Genomic DNA, 18,248 nt, shown 5'->3' on the forward strand with positions numbered 1-18,248 from the left:
AAAATTAAGATTCCTGAATACAAATGTATATATTGTAAGCAATGTCTCCTTACACAACGGTTAGTCAGATATCTTAAAGTTACTCTTTATTTATTTTCAAATTTTCAATGAATGTCTGGCAACAAAACCACTTGGTTAGGTTTAGGAAAAGGCAACGTAGCATTAGTCAATGTTGACTTTTGTTTTCCCACAGGACATGGAGAGCGGTGTCCTGTGGGTGACAGTCTGGTATTTTAAGAGCCAGCAACCCTCCCTACATGGACCTTACCACTCTTTATCCTTTGTCACCTGTAGGGGCTCACAATTACATGCAAATTGATATACAAAAGCTCATAATTTGTGTAGGTATCGCTAAGAGCAGTGTGTGAGAACAGCCTGATGAAAGTTGTCCTCTTCCAGTTCTCTGTTCTCTGTCTAAATAACTGCTCAACCTTTACGAGAATCAATCAATTCAAGATCTTTGGGAGCGTCGTAAGCATAAGTTGTGAATATCTCTCCAGAAATGAAATCTAAGGTTCCAAATATTCACTCATGGTGATTTTGCACCTGCAGCTCAAGGATGTCTGCTTCCCTTCCCTGCCATTTCACATCAGTTTGAAACTGTTAGACAACAAAACAGTAGTAATTGTAGAGTGTGTTACTTAAAAAAAGAAGAAAAAACAAAACAGAACACAGTTGATTTGATTGATCGTGACTGATTTGAGTCCCTCCCACACTTTAACTCTTCCAATCCAACCCGGTGAAATTACCCTGTCACTCACCATGATCTGTCCACTTACACCATGCACCACTGACCACACTTTGTGCTACTGTGTTACTGATAATGACCGAACTGAACGAATCCACAGAAATAGGCTTTGCCATTGTAAAGGAAACCTCCAGAATGCTGCAGAACTGACTGTAGATTCCCCAAAGACTGTATGATTACCAGTAGGGCCTCTGTGTGACGCTGTACGACTGCTACTAGACAGACATGACTCCCGTCAATAAGAGCTAACTAATTAACTGATTTTGTCTCCCTAAGAATCCTAGTAAAATGACACATCATGGAAATATGTATCTGTTGCCGGCCTCAGTATTTAAGTTGTGTGCGTAAGGTCGCTCAAGCGATGTAAACCTAACCATGTAGTTTTGTTTCAGATCAAAATATGAATCATGTCTAAAGCTGCAACCTTTTCTTTTGAAAGTGCAGCTTTCTTATTTTGCTCTATCTAAAGCATTATAATGGAAGTGATAACAAATGATAACACTCAGAGCGATGTTATCACAGGCTGGCACAGATCAGGACATACTGAAAGTATGAAAATTTACTTCATTTTTTTATACCACCTTATTTTTTTTGACTAGATGTCATAAAATTTGACCATCTGCTTGGAAGTATTCATCTGGCCGGCTCCTCAGTGATCATGCACAGCTTCATCAGCTTGTTCTGAGCAGACAGGTGTGGAAGCTCCCATGTTCCTGGTGGAACATAGCTCCAATCAAAACAGCTCCATTATTTAACAGCTTACAAGCAAACAGCTTGTGTTCTGAGATTACGGCTTCAGATAATGTTTGTTTATAATGACCAGTGCTATATTGTACAGTCATTCAGAAACATGTCAGCCATCTAAGCTGCTGTACAATAGGGGTGGGAATCACCAGCGGTCCCGCGATACGATATTATCACGATACTTAGGTCACGATACGATATTATCACGATACTGCGATATTATCACGATACAATATCGCCACGCAAAATATCGCGATACTATGCTGTATCGATTTTTCCCCCACCCCTACTGTACACTCAACCAGCCTAACATACATGCGAGGGTATAGTATTTTACTTTTAAGAATAGAAGCCAAATTTGTTATTTTTCTTGATTTTTATTGATTTAAAAAGTCCAATATTTTCCATATTGTGAGGAATATCTCCCAGATTTAAATCTGCCTCAGGTCCTTTCATGTGTCATCTGTCTGTTCTGGCTAAACACATTTTGAAAAAATGTTTTCGACTGATATTGCAATTGATTATGATTTGAAATTTGCAGTTGGCCATATTTATATTTATTATGCAGCCCTACTGTCTGTAATAATTGTAATAAGCTTCTTAATTGTTCACAAATGAGGTAGAATGAACACTGTAAATATATAATAATACCTGGACGGAATGAACCAACATGTTGTAATGATCTGCTGCATTTGTTAATACCTTATTAGATATTGCAGTGATTATTAAAAAGTTGGGTGTTGCATTTTTTTATGAAAATTGAATAGTGCATTATGTATTAACCAACCAACATGGATGTCTTCAATAAAAAAATAATTTAAAAAGATACAATTAATTATCTACATTATTATCATTATTATTATTATCATTATTATTATTGACCAACACCACAAGTGTCACTGTATCCCTTAGCTCTCTTGAACACATCTTGAAACATCCTCTGCAATAAGTAATGATTGATAACAAAATGTAGGGAAATGTATAACATATTGCAGGAGATCTCTGCAAAATGTGGCAGTTACATAAGGAAGTTCAAATGTATTACCTTCTGTCTAGTTATAATGCAGTGTTAATAAATACTGTGTTGTTAAACTTTGTTTTTTGACAGAGTAAGGCTGAGTAAGCCTGTTAACAACATGTGGCCTACATGCATTCATGTATGTACACGTTAATAAAGTGAGGCACAGACGGTGGATAATTGTAAGTGGGTAAGTGGGTAACACTTTCTACCTTAAGAAGGCCACAGATCCACCATCTTGTTTTTCTTTGCTTTTCATTGTTTTCTTAAGCAAAGCTCCAGATTGTCTGGGTCTTGGTTTTATAATGGTGATTCTCCATGCTGTATATAATGGTGATTCTCCATGCTGTATGACTAACATGTAAGCTTCTGTAATCTCCCAATTTAAAAGCACTCCCCCATTGTGTCTCTGTGCGTGCTACACGTCTGAGGAAAGGAGAGGTTAGAGTGCACATGTATCCGTGTAGTAAGTAGAGGAGGAATGTACACTAAGTGATAATGCAGCCTGCTGCCAAGAAAATGACATTAACACCCAGACCTTATCAAGGACACTGTCAGCAACTGTCTCTCTCTCTCTCACACACACACACACACACTCACACAATCTTACACACTCTCATACAAACATGTATAGACACTAAAAAGCGTGCACACATCCAGGGAGGGAGAGGCTGGGAGACAGGGAGAGAGACAGAGGGAGGAGGAGGGCATTATCTTGATGAAACAGTGCTTGATACAGCAGCCCGGGCCAACCTGAACACAGCTCTGCCTTCTTTTAATGGAGATTACACAGTCATGGTCTAGCTTGAGCTCATCTTGTTTAACACTGCATGCAACTACATCACTGTACGTGTGTGTGTGTGTGTGTGTGTGTGTGTGTTTGTGACAGCATGTCTGATCTAATATGCTCCTATCTCCTTACACATCAAGCCTCGTTACCGCACAGCTTCTGACCCCAGATCTGGCAGCCGATCACATCACCAAATCTTGCTGACCAATGAGAGCACACATGGATGGACCATGGAGTGTGGAGCAACACTACCTCGGTATCGACATCACAAGGTCTACAAATCACATGGCTCATTCAGCGTTGTAGTAGCACATATGTTTTTGCTAATACCTGCAAATGTTCAGTCAGAGGAAGACTTCCACTTATGGTTTTTAAAATTGCCCTTAAATTTACCTCCAGGTATCGTTGAAAAACGGCCCTGTCTCTTAAATGTAGCATTCTGAAAACCTGCAGATGCCTCGAGTCGAAACCTGAATAATTTGTAGACCTTGATATCATGATTGCTCTCAGCTGCACCAGAAGGTTCTTCTTTTTTTCCCTCCTAGTTTCTTCTTTCTGTGGCATGGTATAGGTTGCGTTCAGATCATACATACCTCCTTGTCTACATATTTTCTTGCCCGGTTTCCTGGCACAATCCTTGGATATTCTTTTGACTGTAAAATGAATAAAAGACTAAAGAATAACATGGAGCCCCTGGACGCGCAACGCACACAGGAGCTGGCATGCACACACACACGCACACGCACACACATACACACACACACACACACATAGCTGAGAGGAAGGAAAGGGAGAAATAAAGATGGAGGGAAAGAATGAAATAGACCAGTTGGCCAGCCAGTCATTCAGCCAGTCATTCAGCCAGTCAGCCAAATCAATCGGTGATGGTCATGACAACGACTGTCTTGTTTAATGAACTGCAGCCATTGTGGCTTGGCACAATATGCTATGATGAGCTACAGTAATGAGGAGAGGAGAGGAGGGAGTCTGCAGAGGAGAGCAAACAAGGCAATGAGGAGAAGAAACAGTAGGGTAGAGGAGGAGGGAAAGATGGAAAACGGAAGGAAGAAGATGGAGGCAGTGGAATGAAAGGATTAACTGGTCTTCATGGATGTCACACACACAACCACTCTTTCACACACTCATGTTCTATAAGCAGTGTCATGCACATTAAACGTGCACAATGTCATGCTTTCCCTCTACTGACGGACAGACAGACAGACAGGGTTCAAAACCCTCCGCCCACCAGCCCCACAATCATCCTGCCCCGGGCCCGCAGGCTAACTCACCATCCTCAGTGGGGACGTAGATGTTGATATAGAGGCAGTCCTCGCTCTGGTCCTGGACGTATGTGGACACAACGTCGATGCTGTTGGTGAACCACACCGGCAGCATCACGTCCGGCAGGCGGCCCTCCACGATGCTCTGAGGGCACACCGGGGCAAAGTGCGTGGCGTTGCGGATCTCCGGCCATGACACCGGTGGCTCTGGTGGCTGAAAGCGGCGCTCGCCGGTGGGCGGGGCAGCGTACGGAACGCCCAGGAACTGCACGACGGGACCCAGGATCTCGTTGTTGAGCTCCTTCTTAACGCCACGCAGCTTGCCATACGTGGTGGTGACCACCGGGTCGTTCTCGTCGAGTTTCTGAGCCGACACAGCAGTAGGAGATGCCTGCAGCAGCAGCATCAGTCCCAGCCCTATTAGAGAGGACACCCACCGACCACTGCTTAAGGAACCTTCAAGCCTTACGTATCCCATCAGCCTGCTCTTACTCTTGGCAGTCTGGAGTAGCTGACAACCAGTCCTTGAATGGTGCCTCCACTGGGACATAGTTGCGACTCCTTGTTTTCAACTTGTTTGCTGTGTCTTCTTTTGTCCTCTTTGAGTGAAAAAGAATCCTTATTTTCTATCCCTCACTTACGCCATGCAGATGCAAACACAAACAGACAATCACACTAAAACCACATTCGCACACAAGCATAAGTAGGGGAAAACTCCGGAGCAGAAGAGGTCGTGGTTGCTAATGATCCTTTTTAAAATCCAGGCAGTGCAAACCACCCGGTGGAAATGTAACAGCCATCAGTTACCTACAGTTCAGTTGAAGGGAAATCTGAGAACTATTCCTCACGATACGGACAATATTCCTCAAAAAGGTCCGGCCAATGAGCACTGCGATGAAGAAGAGAACAGCAAGGATGTCGTCTTTAAGCTCCGCTTGTCAGAAGGTACACAAGCCAATCAGGGATGAGGGTTTCCATCATTTAGAGGTGACTGCCGTGTACAGGAGCAGGAGTAGTCGTGCAGTGGGTAAACTTGTAGTCCGTCCCCTACAACACAGAAACAAAATTACAATCAGCATTCCCACAAAGACAGCGAATGATATTCTCAATTCAATCCCCTTCATTTTCTTGCCTGCTGCTAGACAGTAAAATATCAGCAATTAGTAGGAGGGCCATTTGATTTGTGTTACACCCCGATGCACAAGCATCAATCAGTTTAAGAGGAACATAACATCTATTTATAGCACATGACAGTAAGTGTAACAAGCAAGGTGATTGTCAGTATGCTTGGCGACAGATGTTTGCAGGTTATGGTGGAGACACCCGGTGCTAGTGGGTGGGGATAGTTTTGGGAGAGAGCCATAGACTTGGATGCATACTCCCAGCAGCAACACGATGGTATAAACTACAGGCGTGGAGAATTTATCAAATACTAAATCCTATCATAAACATACAATCGTTTCTACGTGCAAATATTGTGGTTTGAGTAAGAATTTATAAAAAAATATCGGTGTTGATGTTTTACAGTGAGGCTTAAATACAAGACAGTATGAGGATGTGGTACTTTGATGAAATTATACAATGATTTCTGTATTCAAAATCAAAGTTGAATATGGTTGACACTTCAATCTCATCTTTTATGGCAAAGTTTTCTGGTTAGCTGCTTGTCAACAGTTTTTCTTGCTTCTAAGAGAGTTGGGCCAGAGGTCTTAAGGGAAACTCACTCCTGTGGTATATGCTGCACCTGAAATCAGCCACACCTATTGGTTTCAATGTGAACCCACACATGTCAGCCTTTTCCTTTGTCCAATTTCCCAGTGTTGACATGTATCTCGTGAGAGACATGGCTATCATATGATGCAACACACTGCACCTGTTACATTTAATTAATGTTGCTACCGCCGGTAGACAAGAAAAACATATCTTCTTTATACAATGCATGTGTTTTGTAAGAGAAAACCCAAATCACTATCAGCATTTGATCAATTTGGTGTCATAACATTTGGAAAGTCTAAAAGACCTGCACTGTTCAGTCTTTGTATCCTCATATCGTCCAGGCCAACGCAGGGAGCTCGTCATCACTTGAGCAGGAAATGTCAGCTGTTCACCAGTAAATTTAATTTCAATCAGTAACATCTTTTTTTAATCTGAAAAGCCTGTACAGTTAACAATATGCACAAAAGTAGTGAACATATCTATAAAAAGTGAGGTTAGTAAAAAAAGGTCCGCTAAGACAAGGAAGCAAATGAACTGAAATAAATACAAATGATATCTCGCCTTAAAGAACCAGACAAGAGGAATTTTAGTAGGACATCTATATGCTTGTGCATGCATTTGTGTGTGGCTGTATGTGTGTGTGTGTGTGTGTGTGTGATGTAGAACAGTTATAGTTTTTTCATCTGCAGGATGTGTCTTTTTTACACTTTTCTACTGCTTAAGAGTCAATGTTCCACCTGGATGAGCTTCAGATTTCATACTCTGAGGAAATCCCATTCAGCTACAGACACACACATTTAAACGCACACACACACACGCTGACATGACAAGTTTTTGTTGATAAAAAAACACACTATTTACACACACACACCAAGAGACAAGGGCGATATGATGCTCACATTTATATGTGAGAGCACACGCCCTATTGTCCTCACAGTAGTGAACACACACACACACACACACACACACACACACACACACACATCCCAGACAGAGAGGTGGGAGTACAGATGTTTACAACATCAGCAGCAGGAAAACCATAATGGGCAGAAAAGGAGGAAATAGACAGGAGATATAGATCATGTTTGTGTGTGTGTGTGATATACAGACAAGAACCTAACACTGAGTGCATGACAGTGTTTGATCGTGGATCATTTAGATATACCAAAGCATATGATATGCATATAACGAGGTAATTAGAGAACCATGACAGGAACAGGAGAATGGTAGAACATGAAACTAAGTATGTGTTAATCTATCTCACACACACACACATTTCAAGAAATACAAAAGGACTAACTGGTGGGTCTTATTGCAGAGTTCTACTGTTTGCAGTATATTTTCTGTAACTGAAAGCTTATTTGCATGTAACAAAAGCTCGGTTTTCTGAGAGTATTTCAAAGTCTTCTATAGTTGGATTCACTTCAAATCTTTCCAAACTTTATCAATTATGTACACCTGGTAGGAACATGCATCTTAGGCGATTCGAAGGGTGAACAACCAGTGAGGCGTTTAGGAATTTGATCACCCGAAATCACTGGCCGAGGTGTTCTGGAAAACATTTGACCGCGAATATTTTGGAGTGCTTATGCATCCTAATGCATCAACCCGAACAAGGACGTAGCTGTAAAATACGTCAAAGCTGTAGCTCTCCGTTTGTTCCTCCTTTTTCTCGTCTCCAGTTGGTTCAGAAATTGTGTACAGCAAGCTGGCTTCGTCCACCATGCCTGGACATTTTGAAAAGCCCATAGAAATAATTACGAGTGCTTTTATCTTTTTCTTTTCATTCCCGGCAGATCAGACAAGGGAGATTGTCTGCGGGTTAAAACAACAAGGCATTTGGTCTCAAACGGATGTGATGTTTGTGTTTATATGAATATAGAGTGGAAAAGTGAGATCCAATCACAAGTAGTCCCTGTAGACGCATGTGTTGACACATTCTAATGCCAGATGTGAAGGGAAGTGATTCGATCTGTCCACATGTTGATGCCAGGTGTACACAGAGTCGAAGACCACTGTGAGTGATTCACAGCAATCTGGTCTTATAGATATATTACAAAGATTATTAACAGAACATTTTTATGTCTGAATGAACATTTATATTTTTGTGCTGCATTGTAATCCCCCCCAACCCCCCACCCCTCCCCTGTCTCACTTCTGGAACTAAACCCACATCCTTGCTCTCCACTGTATGTATCGGTGTGTTCTGACTCCTCCCCTGCCTGGCCCTGTTTGGCTGCTCTATGTGTGTGTCCAATTCTGCCAGCATGGACCTAAATTCACTAGTGACGCTCATGTGCTCTATTCCTGTTTGAAGTCAGGGGAGTGGAGGTTTTAATGAGGAACATGGCTGCACCATCAGACTGCACAGTAAAATCGAATATTTTAGAAGAAATTTGAACAGATAGAAATTTAAAGAAAACAATTCACTCCAAAACCAGACCCAGCAGCTCTACTCAGCGGGTGAACACTGATGTAACAGCCAAACATGAAAGTGGCAGAGGACTTTTATTTTGAAGAACAGCTAGAACGTGACCTCATAAAAGCAACAGCGCCTCCGTTAAAGAAGAAGAAACAGATAGCGGCAGTGCAGAGAGCTGGAGGAGGACTGAGTAAACACGGCGAAAGCTACTCTAATGCAGCCGCAAAGTAGAGAGAAAATAAATGAAACCAAAGTCTGTCAACTACCATGGGGAATTAGGACCACTGTTAGAAAAACACAATAAAAGATATGTGGATTTAGAGAATTAGGTCTGAATAGAATAGGTTGCTTGGAGTCATATATGTTATAGCATAGTCTATAAGCTATTGTAGCCTCCAGTTGTTTTGACTTGTAAAAGTCTGCAGTGCATTTCGCTGGTCTTTCCTCGATGCTCAGCAAACTTTATCGGTGGTGGTGAAGTTGTGGACAGTAAACTACACGGTGGTGAGATGTTTGCCTGATCACAAGTGCTGCTGGTTAGTTGCGGTTTTCCATCTCTAACACAGAGCAGTGCACAGCTGCTTCACTAAACGTTGTTCTCATTCTAATATCTAAAATCATGCTGAAACACTTACGAGCTATAAAACTCAAGTTATAAAAAATTATTTAATTTAATAAATGACTGCATTTTACTCCACTATATTTAGATATTTTGAAGTGTCACCTTGAATTGCACCCGACTCTTGTGTTTTCCTTTTAAAGACACCATAAACACCATAAACTAGAAATCAAGTGATGCTCTAAACTTCCTTGTTTATCATATATTTATCATACTTACATCTTTATTTTGAAATGATGTCTTTGTACTATTGCACTGTGTGTATTGCCACGCCCCTCTCACCAAGTCAAATCCTTGTGTGTGCAAACATCTTTAAACCGTTTCTGACTGTGATGGTCTCAGCTGAGAGCCTGGCTGGATTGTCACCAGCTTGCTGGGTCGTCCAGGTGCAGTGAGTGTGTGTGCAACACACACATTCACTGTTTGCTTCTGGCATGGTGCCAGCTGAGTTGTGGCAGGGCTGTGTCTGGTTTCCTTCTGTGTTTTTTAAATTTGACTTTCAATCATCATATACAAACAGGTACATCCATGAAATATGACCTCTGCATTGTAGGAGCAGTGGAGTGGACTGCTGTAAAGTGCCAGTGAACTACTTGGTCTTCAGTGTTTCGGTATCTCAAGGACACTTTGACATCGATAGGGATCGGGACTGAACAACCAACCTTGTGTTTAAAAACGACCCGCTCTACCTACTGGGCCAAAGCTGTCATGTTGGGAGTTGGGAGTGATAAAGAATTGGTTCAAAAATAGCACAGTATGGTTGATAAGTCGGCTCCACAGACTTTGTTTAGTCAAATTCCCAATAATGACAGGACAAGTTCTTCCTCCAACACACTCTTATAAATACTTTTTTTTTAAATCCTCAAACGTCCAAGATGTTTAAAAAAAAAAAGAAATGTGTGTACAAGGTTTCATACCTGCTGACACATGAACAGACACACAAATATCTTGCTGAAGTGAATCTGTACATCTGTGCTCTTGGGTAAAAGGAATCATTTTACAAAAAATGAATACATTTAATATATAGTTTGACTTTTAATATCATGAACATTGATCACATGTAAAAATGATTAAATATATATCCAAAAAGAAGAGCTTAAAGCAACATTCAAAAGCACTTTAATTGTGTATTTGAAAGCATTACAATCCATATTCATCGTGTGAAATCATGTCAGCTGCCATGTTGATGCCAGAGGATAAACTGCTTGGTCGGCAGTTATTCTTATTTGTTCAGGGACACAGAAGAATTGCCTACGAAACCTATTTTACTTTTAGCAAACTGAAGTATGCTAAATGGTCCCTCATGTCAAATGAGGAAACCATGGAAAATACCCACATTCTCTGCATATGATGGAAAATTACAACAGATTCAAATGCAGCAACTCAGAGTTTTGTTTTTAGTTATTTTACAGAGATTTATTGATTTGTGTTTTTGCTGTGGACAAGACTCAGTTGTAGATGGATATGTGGCATTCTTCTGAGCAACAATCATGTTTAGCAATATTTGGAGATTTTGATTGCTGCTTATTTAGTCATGCAAATGTAATGTTGTAGAGAATTACTCAATCTTTGAAAGCATGTTTTCCCAGGCATTAAACAGAGGGTTGAAATACTTTTTGTTTTAATTGTACTTCAGTGATTCAGCGTTGCATTTCCACAACATTGTCGGACTCACGATGGACAGTCTTAAAAAAGAGAAACATGTATGCAGCAGAACCAGAGATATCATCTTTTATATTACCTGCATTCTTCTTCCTTATCAAAACATAGCACCCACTTTACCCACAATCCAACTCGACTGCCAACAGTTGCTTCAGCGATTTGGGGGAGTTCTGCCAGCAGCAGCTGAGCAGCCGTGGGCCTCTAGCCTGCAGCAGAGATGGGCAGCGGGTTTTTATCAGACTTGTAGTCCTTAGCCACAGTGACATCATTTGAGGACAGTTATCACACTTCACACATTTTCCCCTGAAGTCATAAAAACGTTTTTTTTAACACATATGCAGTATTACTTTACACCTGAAAACAGACTTTGATGTAAAGTTATAGAGCTATAAACACGTAAAACTGATAAATTAGCATATCAAGAAGTAAATATCTTCCCTGATATGCTAATTTACACCCACAAGACACTAGACATTGTTGACCAAGTGGCTTGCAATAAAAATGTGTAACCCTAAAATGTGTGAAACTACATTAGAAACCGGGGAAGATATAATATTTACATAGGTAGCCCTTTTTTGTCATGTCAGATAGGATTAGGGTTAATAAATAAAAAATTAATGTGACACAGAATATGAGAGTAAATGTCTTTCTCAGGTGGGCAATTTTTTCAGTTTAAGCCTGGGGATGTGACAGTTTGTATCTGCTGATGTTATCTTTTCCCGGAGGCCTCTTGGGATGCAGGCAGCAGTCAGTCAAGTGGCAACAGCGTGGGGGAGAGGGTGAAGCATTAAGGGAACAAACAATTTAAGTTTTCCATCCATCAGCTCAGAAACAGGGACATAAATCCCTATTTTTCTCCACGTAAAGCATCTGTTGAGTCGGACTAAGTAATGCTAGACGCTGTGCCTCTCTCCAATCGAACCATACAGAGGAGCAACAGGTGTGAACTCAAAGCACACGTGTTGATGAAGCTGACAGTCCTCCCAGCCCAGGCAGCCACACTGGCACTGAGTGCCCTCCCACCCGCTCCTCCCAGAAATCGTATTGCTAAACAAACCGCTGCTGGTCGACCACGGCGCACAAAAAATGATATGTACACAAACAAATGCAGAACAGGGAGCCAGTGCTCGCAGAATAATAGCAGAGATACAACAAACAAGAGAGAGAGGCAGTGAGGGGGCTGAACAGGAAGCTGTTCTCATTGATTGTTCGGCGGTTTTGTTAATGAGTCCATAAAAGTGTCTGCGAGTGTTTTTACAGCGAGGCTCAGGAGAAAGAAATGACATGCTGCTCTTTGTCATCAGGGACACATGAGCTGCTGAGAGGGACATAAACACATCAACAAATCGAAGGCTGGTCATTTAGACGCCTGAAAGCTCTTCACAGTCTACACCAGGGGTCACCAACCTTTTTAAACTGAGAGCTACTTCAAGGGTACCGAGTAGTACGAAGGCCTACTTATTTGATACAAACTTCCTGAATAACAAAGTTGCACAGATCACCTTAATAATAATAATATATGTGAAGAGACCGTTTGATCACATGTCAGTTAATTATTCCTCACAATAATTATTAATAATGATTTCCACAACTATGATGGTATAGCTACACATACATATTTAAACATGCAACTTTTATTTCTGTTAATCTGTTTCAACATTTGAAAGTCAGAGGTATCACATCTCTGATATTTTTGTATCATCACATGATCAAAGCCGGTTACTTTTGCACATAGCGCCTGCTGGTGAATGATCCAGTGGTAATGTAGACATTTTGCAAAGTCTGGGTCACCTTTGCATTGCGCAATTGCGTCATCGCGGTCTGTTGTCACCGACACCAGCTTTTCCAACGGTACCTTTTTCTCAACGAAGAAACCAGTAAAAAATCTCGTCTATAGCGGAGCGGGGATCCAACCCTCCAAGGCGCGCGAGCGTCTTCGGGCGCCCGCGTTCAAACCTCTAGTCTGGGCATTTTCGGTCGGATTACGTTGCCTTGCCTCTACCCCCGCCACCCCTGAGTTGTTGCCCCGCGGCCTGTTCCGAGGATTTACGGACCTGACGACGGGGTGTGCTCGCGGCTCGCGTCTGGCTCCAACGGGATGCGCCCGCCATTCAGAACCTGAAAACCTAGTGCGGTGCGGCGGCCTCGTCCTGGCTGTCCGCCGTGCGCCTCCGGGTACCCAACTCTCTGCAAGCGTTTTTGATTAAAAAAGAACAGCAACTACAATTTTAGACGGAGCTCCATAATGACTAGTGCTATTTTTAGAACATGTCTTGCGGGCGACTCACGTGGTGGTCCCTGCGGGCGACAGGGTGCCCGCGGGCACCGTGTTGGCTACCTCTGGTCTACACCAACAGGTAACACCCCGATTCAACCCTTCTGTCATTGTTACACGTCTGGTCAACCAGGTTGCTTCAAATCTGATTTGCATGATTTGCCCAATGCAGCCCCATGATGGCACTGCATGTACTGTCTTTGACATCCTGCATGTGGAACGAAGACAGCCGCATGGGCAGAAAACCACTGAATAGATTCGACAAAACATGGAGGAAAGGTGCTTCTCACTGTTCACATCGGTCCTGCTAAATGTTCCTATTTGCTTTAATTGAATCCTGTGTGACTGATAAATTCAAGTTTGTGTATAAACCTGTTTTAAAGCGATAGCTAAATATATTCATTCTGCTGCAGCGCACAGTCACGAAGTGCTGCAGAGCACCGCTGAGTCCATGAAGGAGGCAAGTGTCTGCGCTTAGTTCACGTCTGTAATAACAGGAGGATAGCGGAGTGCTGGTTGTCTACACTGCTCTTAACTAAACAAGTGAAGTAAACCGGTTAAAAAACATACTCCATAGTAAACAACACGTTAACGTGCTGACAGATTCTGTGTTTTGTTGTTTTTCGTTGAGAATCTTCAGTTCAAACAGATCCTCACTGTTCTCTGTGAAGTTTGCTGGAAGCGATGCAATGTTAACCCGGTCTGTTCTATGTAGAGTGAGCACTGCACCAGACGGTTTGCTTATATAGTAACATACTCTGATTATTGTCAGAATTTCGTTTTAATAAGAAGTCAACTCCTGAAATTGGCTCCTGGTGTCGTTTACCACTGTTTTTAAAGAAGAAACAGCAGGAGTAACAGGTGGAGCAGCTTTAAAAGTGAAGTCTTTTAACAACAGGTAACAGGTGCTGTGCAGTGGATCTAATTCATGTCACTGTGAAGAGTTGTTCATGTGGATTTTGAAAAGTGACTGATGAAGAAAGTTTAAAGACAGGCCAAAGCAGTAAACCTAGGGGAACACTGGATAGTTTATTATTTGTCCTCAAGTAGGAAATCTCTTCCCATATGAAGCACAAACAAGTAAGAAAAAAAGAAATACAGACAAAAAGACAGAGACCAGGATTAACTCTGCACAGATTGTATTGCTTACTTAGAGGTTACTTATTGAAAGTGTGTGTATGGCTGTAGGAACAAAGCTCTGTCTAAAGCCTTTCTGCACATCGTAGTCAGTACCCATTTACTCACGGGGGGGGATTGTCTGTTTTTTATGGATCAGGGATGAGGTGACATAATCAGATCACTGAAGTCGTTGGCCAAACAAGTTTTCTTTAACAGTTTATTCTTATTGATGACTATATGTGAGCATATGGAAAAAACATAAAAGCCGATGGCACCATGCAGAAGAACTGTCTGGATAGTTTTCCTTTACAGAGAAGAAGGAGATGGAGTTAGACAGGCCATACCCTACAAGTTAACCAAGTCAATCACCTTATGAAGCGCTGTTTAAAACTGCTTTGCATTGTAGAGTATTTATTGCTGGGGGCCAATGGTTACAAAGAGGGGTTGATGGACATCCCAGTCAACATCAGACCGAGGCGGACGCTGCCAAATTAACGGCGCATCCCAGAGGGCCCTCCCTTCCATGGCTGGGCTGTCAGAATATCGAGGCACAATCTCCAGGTCACAAGCATTTAACACGGTCCATTCAACACATTCAGATCCATGCCGGTACACCCGCCCCCGACAACAAGACCGGGTGGTTTAGGACCACATGGTGATGCCACATGGTGATGGGACAGCTGTGTTGAACACTGTCCTGTGAGAACCTCGTATCTCTCCCAAAAAAAAACGCCTGTTTTCAGATTTGTGACGATGCATTTTCAAGCTGATCCAAGAGGCTTTTTAAAAAGTGTATTAAGCTTAAGAAGTAGGAGACGTATCTCAACACATAAAGGAACACTTCACCTCAGTTTATCACAAGCATCCAACATCACCGAGTATGGAGGTCCATAGTTTTCAGTGGACAGGAAGGGGATGACTAAAGCTGTAATCGTTTAAGTAACTGGTGACTTCAGCTGTCACACAAATGGAGTGGAGTAAAACGTTCAATATTAACCTCTGAGATGTAATAGAGTACAAGTATAAAGTAGCAGAAAATGAACATATTCGAGTAAAGTACCTCACATTTGTACTTCAGAACATTTCTTGAGTAAACATAAATGTTCTTTTAAATGTTTATTTCATATATATTTAGCATTGAGGACATGGGGGTGACCCCTCTCAATACAATACAATTAATTATGTCCAAAAAAATAAAAACATGACTGACTTTACACATGTCTGACAATGTCAACAAAAAGAAACTTTGTTAACCATTTGTTAAAAGTACTGGCACCGCAATAATATTGCACCTCCTCTGCCAAAATTGAAATTCAATGTTCAGGACTGTAATTCCATCTCCAGAAGATTCATCAGTCAGGGTTGAGGTGCAGCTTCAGTCATTAGCTGTCAACAGACACAGCGTGCTCTCACATCCTGTTGTGTGTGTGCTGCTGCCAATAGCTTTTATCGTTCCCTCTCTGCCTGTCATCGGATCAAACCCACTGTCTGAGACTGTCACTGTCTCTCTGTGTCCATCTATTTCTGTCTCTCTCATCTCTTCGTCTATGTTCATCTAAATCTAGCTTTTTGGTACCACATTCCCACTGCCTTCCTGTTTCTTGTCATTTTAGTCCCGTTTTATTTATTTATTTAAGTGTTATAATTTGTGTTCATGTTGCATTATTGTTTACTTTAGCATATATAGTTATTCTCATGTTGATGTATTAGTGTTGGTTTGGGAAACTACACATTTTGTATTCTCGCCAGGTGCCAACCTGCATTCTCTCTAGTGTCCACCAGGGGGCGACTCCTCTGGTTGTATAGAAGTCTATGAGAAAATGACTCTACTTCTCTCTTGATTTATTACCTCAGTAAACATTGTAAACATGAGTTTATGGTCTCATGTTTACAATGTTTATGGTCTCATAGTTTCAAGTCTTCTTCAATACAGCATGATGTTCATTTAGTAACTTATGGTCCATTTAGAGTCAAACAGACTATAAAGCAGGGGATGCTTTAGGGGCGTGGCTACACAGTGATTGAAAGGTCTCTACCATGGTGTTGTCCGGTCTGGGAGTTGTCTGTGTTTTACTTTACTTTACTTAACTTTAACCCTTTCATAGTGTGTTTTCACTTCATGAAGGTCAATTGCAACATTTGGTAACGTATTGGTCGCCTAAAAATGTCTTATTCAGCGTTTGGTTGTTCTTAGCTTGTGTCATTTCTGGTTGTATAAAACCAAGAAGGCGAAGGCCACAAGCGAACTCGAGGCTTTAAAATGGTAGTCCACAAACAATGGGTGATGTTGCGGTGAGTTCATCCATTTCTTCTGCACAGTCTATGATTCTCGCCTCACAATGTTGTGTCTGATAAACAGGCCTGCTAGAAGGCTTTAACAGCATGACTCTACCTCTTCTGAAAGTTCCTCTCTCTCTGTGTCAGCGCACTGAAACAAAAGCATTTTAGATCTGGTCTCATCTCACTGACCTGCTCGGCTTACTTCTGTCACTGTTATTGTGAAGCAAAAGAAAATGAGAATAAAATGACGAGCTGGCCTTTAAAAGTTAAAAAAAACAACAAAAAAACGGAGAAACTTAGGAGGCCAGAAGCTTCATGATGTCAACACTTTTTTCATGATGTCAACACTTTTAATGATCCATGTGATACCATGATAAACAATTCAGTTACACACAAAACAGATAACAGCAGTTCTTTTTTCCCTTGTACCTGCTTCTTGCAACCACAGTCACATCTGTGTCAACTGAAATTGATGTCAGTGGCATTGATGCTCACCACTGATTGGTTAGAGGAAAATCAAACAAAAATGGCGTTCTTCACAAAGTGAAATGTGTTGCAACAAGCACAGTACTACCATAATATTTAGTATGCCAGAAAAAAGATTTAATATGCCAAAAATGCCAGGATGTCCTACTGCAAGCGGTCACATTGTGCAGTATGCAAGCCAGCATGTCTATCTGGCCATTCTGACCCAAAACCCTCAGCGCTGGGCAGATATGTGGACTGAGCCACAGAGAGAGCACTGACAGATGACAGTCTGATGACAGCTCATTGACTGATATCACATGTCAAATACATGAGCTAGAGGGTCAAAGTTCAAGGGACAAAAAATTATTCTGATTTGGAATGAGGCCATGATGTCAAACTGAATGCGTTATGAAAACAAAGTGCAGGCCAAGTCTTGCACTTTCTTTACAACTTGTATTTTTGTAAAAGTTTTAACCAAATAGTTTGGTGTCTTGACAGATTGGCATGTTTTTGCTCATACAAGGAGGGATGGCTCGCCATGTGCATGGTAGTGAAATAATATAGTATGCAGTGAATCACCATAGCTATTGTAGGTATATTCAGTGGTTCTTGGACAACAGAGGTGAGTGATACACCAGACTTGTTAGAGGGGTACATGCATTGTTGGTTGAAGAGTCTTCAGGGGAATGGTTCCCTGATCATAAAAAGCAAGAATAAGATCAAATACCACAAGCTTCCTCCTTTAATGAAGTCGATTCAGCCTAATTATGCAAAATAGCTTTCTACCCCCCACAGTGTTTCAAATGAAATTATAGGTCATGTTTTATGAAGACACATTACATGTCACTAGTTGCCACAGATGTCCTCAAATGCACCAAAAGATATTATCTGGGGATTAACACTTGAAGAGCGTCTTGAAGCAATTCAAACGGGGCGAGAAGAGAAGAAAGAGTTCCAGCTGCTCACTGCAGCTCCTCTGGTTCTGATGATTAACAGAAACAAGCATGGATTTATGGAAACCAGGCAGAAAAATATGAGACTTGATCCAATAAAAAGAAATAAGTTCATTTGAATATGAGAAAATAATTGCATTTGTATTCTTAAAAT

General features: G+C 41.5%; 1 protein-coding gene across 3 annotated transcripts; it reads right to left on the reverse strand.

Moving 5' to 3' along the window:
* Positions 1–1,705: 1,705 nt before the first annotated feature.
* On the reverse strand, positions 1,706–12,438 carry LOC116376769 (carboxylesterase 4A-like). 3 transcript variants are annotated; one of them, XM_031838238.1, is made up of 3 exons: positions 11,079–12,438; positions 4,590–5,627; positions 1,706–3,953 (listed from the first exon to the last, which is right to left on the reverse strand). In XM_031838238.1, exons 2-3 carry the CDS (start codon positions 5,128–5,130, stop codon positions 3,595–3,597), a joined length of 900 nt encoding a protein of 299 aa, XP_031694098.1. In that variant the 5' UTR covers positions 5,131–5,627; positions 11,079–12,438; the 3' UTR covers positions 1,706–3,594. The 3 variants fall into 3 exon arrangements, with proteins under 3 accessions (XP_031694098.1, XP_031694099.1, XP_031694097.1); XM_031838239.1 differs by lacking the exon at positions 11,079–12,438 and having other exon boundaries at positions 4,590–4,754; positions 4,914–7,083; XM_031838237.1 differs by lacking the exon at positions 11,079–12,438 and having other exon boundaries at positions 4,590–7,076.
* Positions 12,439–18,248: the final 5,810 nt, after the last annotated feature.

This window comes from Anarrhichthys ocellatus, unplaced genomic scaffold, assembly GCF_004355925.1.
Source record: "Anarrhichthys ocellatus isolate YVR2014 unplaced genomic scaffold, GSC_Weel_1.0 scaffold592, whole genome shotgun sequence".
Taxonomy (NCBI): Eukaryota; Metazoa; Chordata; class Actinopteri; order Perciformes; family Anarhichadidae; genus Anarrhichthys; species Anarrhichthys ocellatus.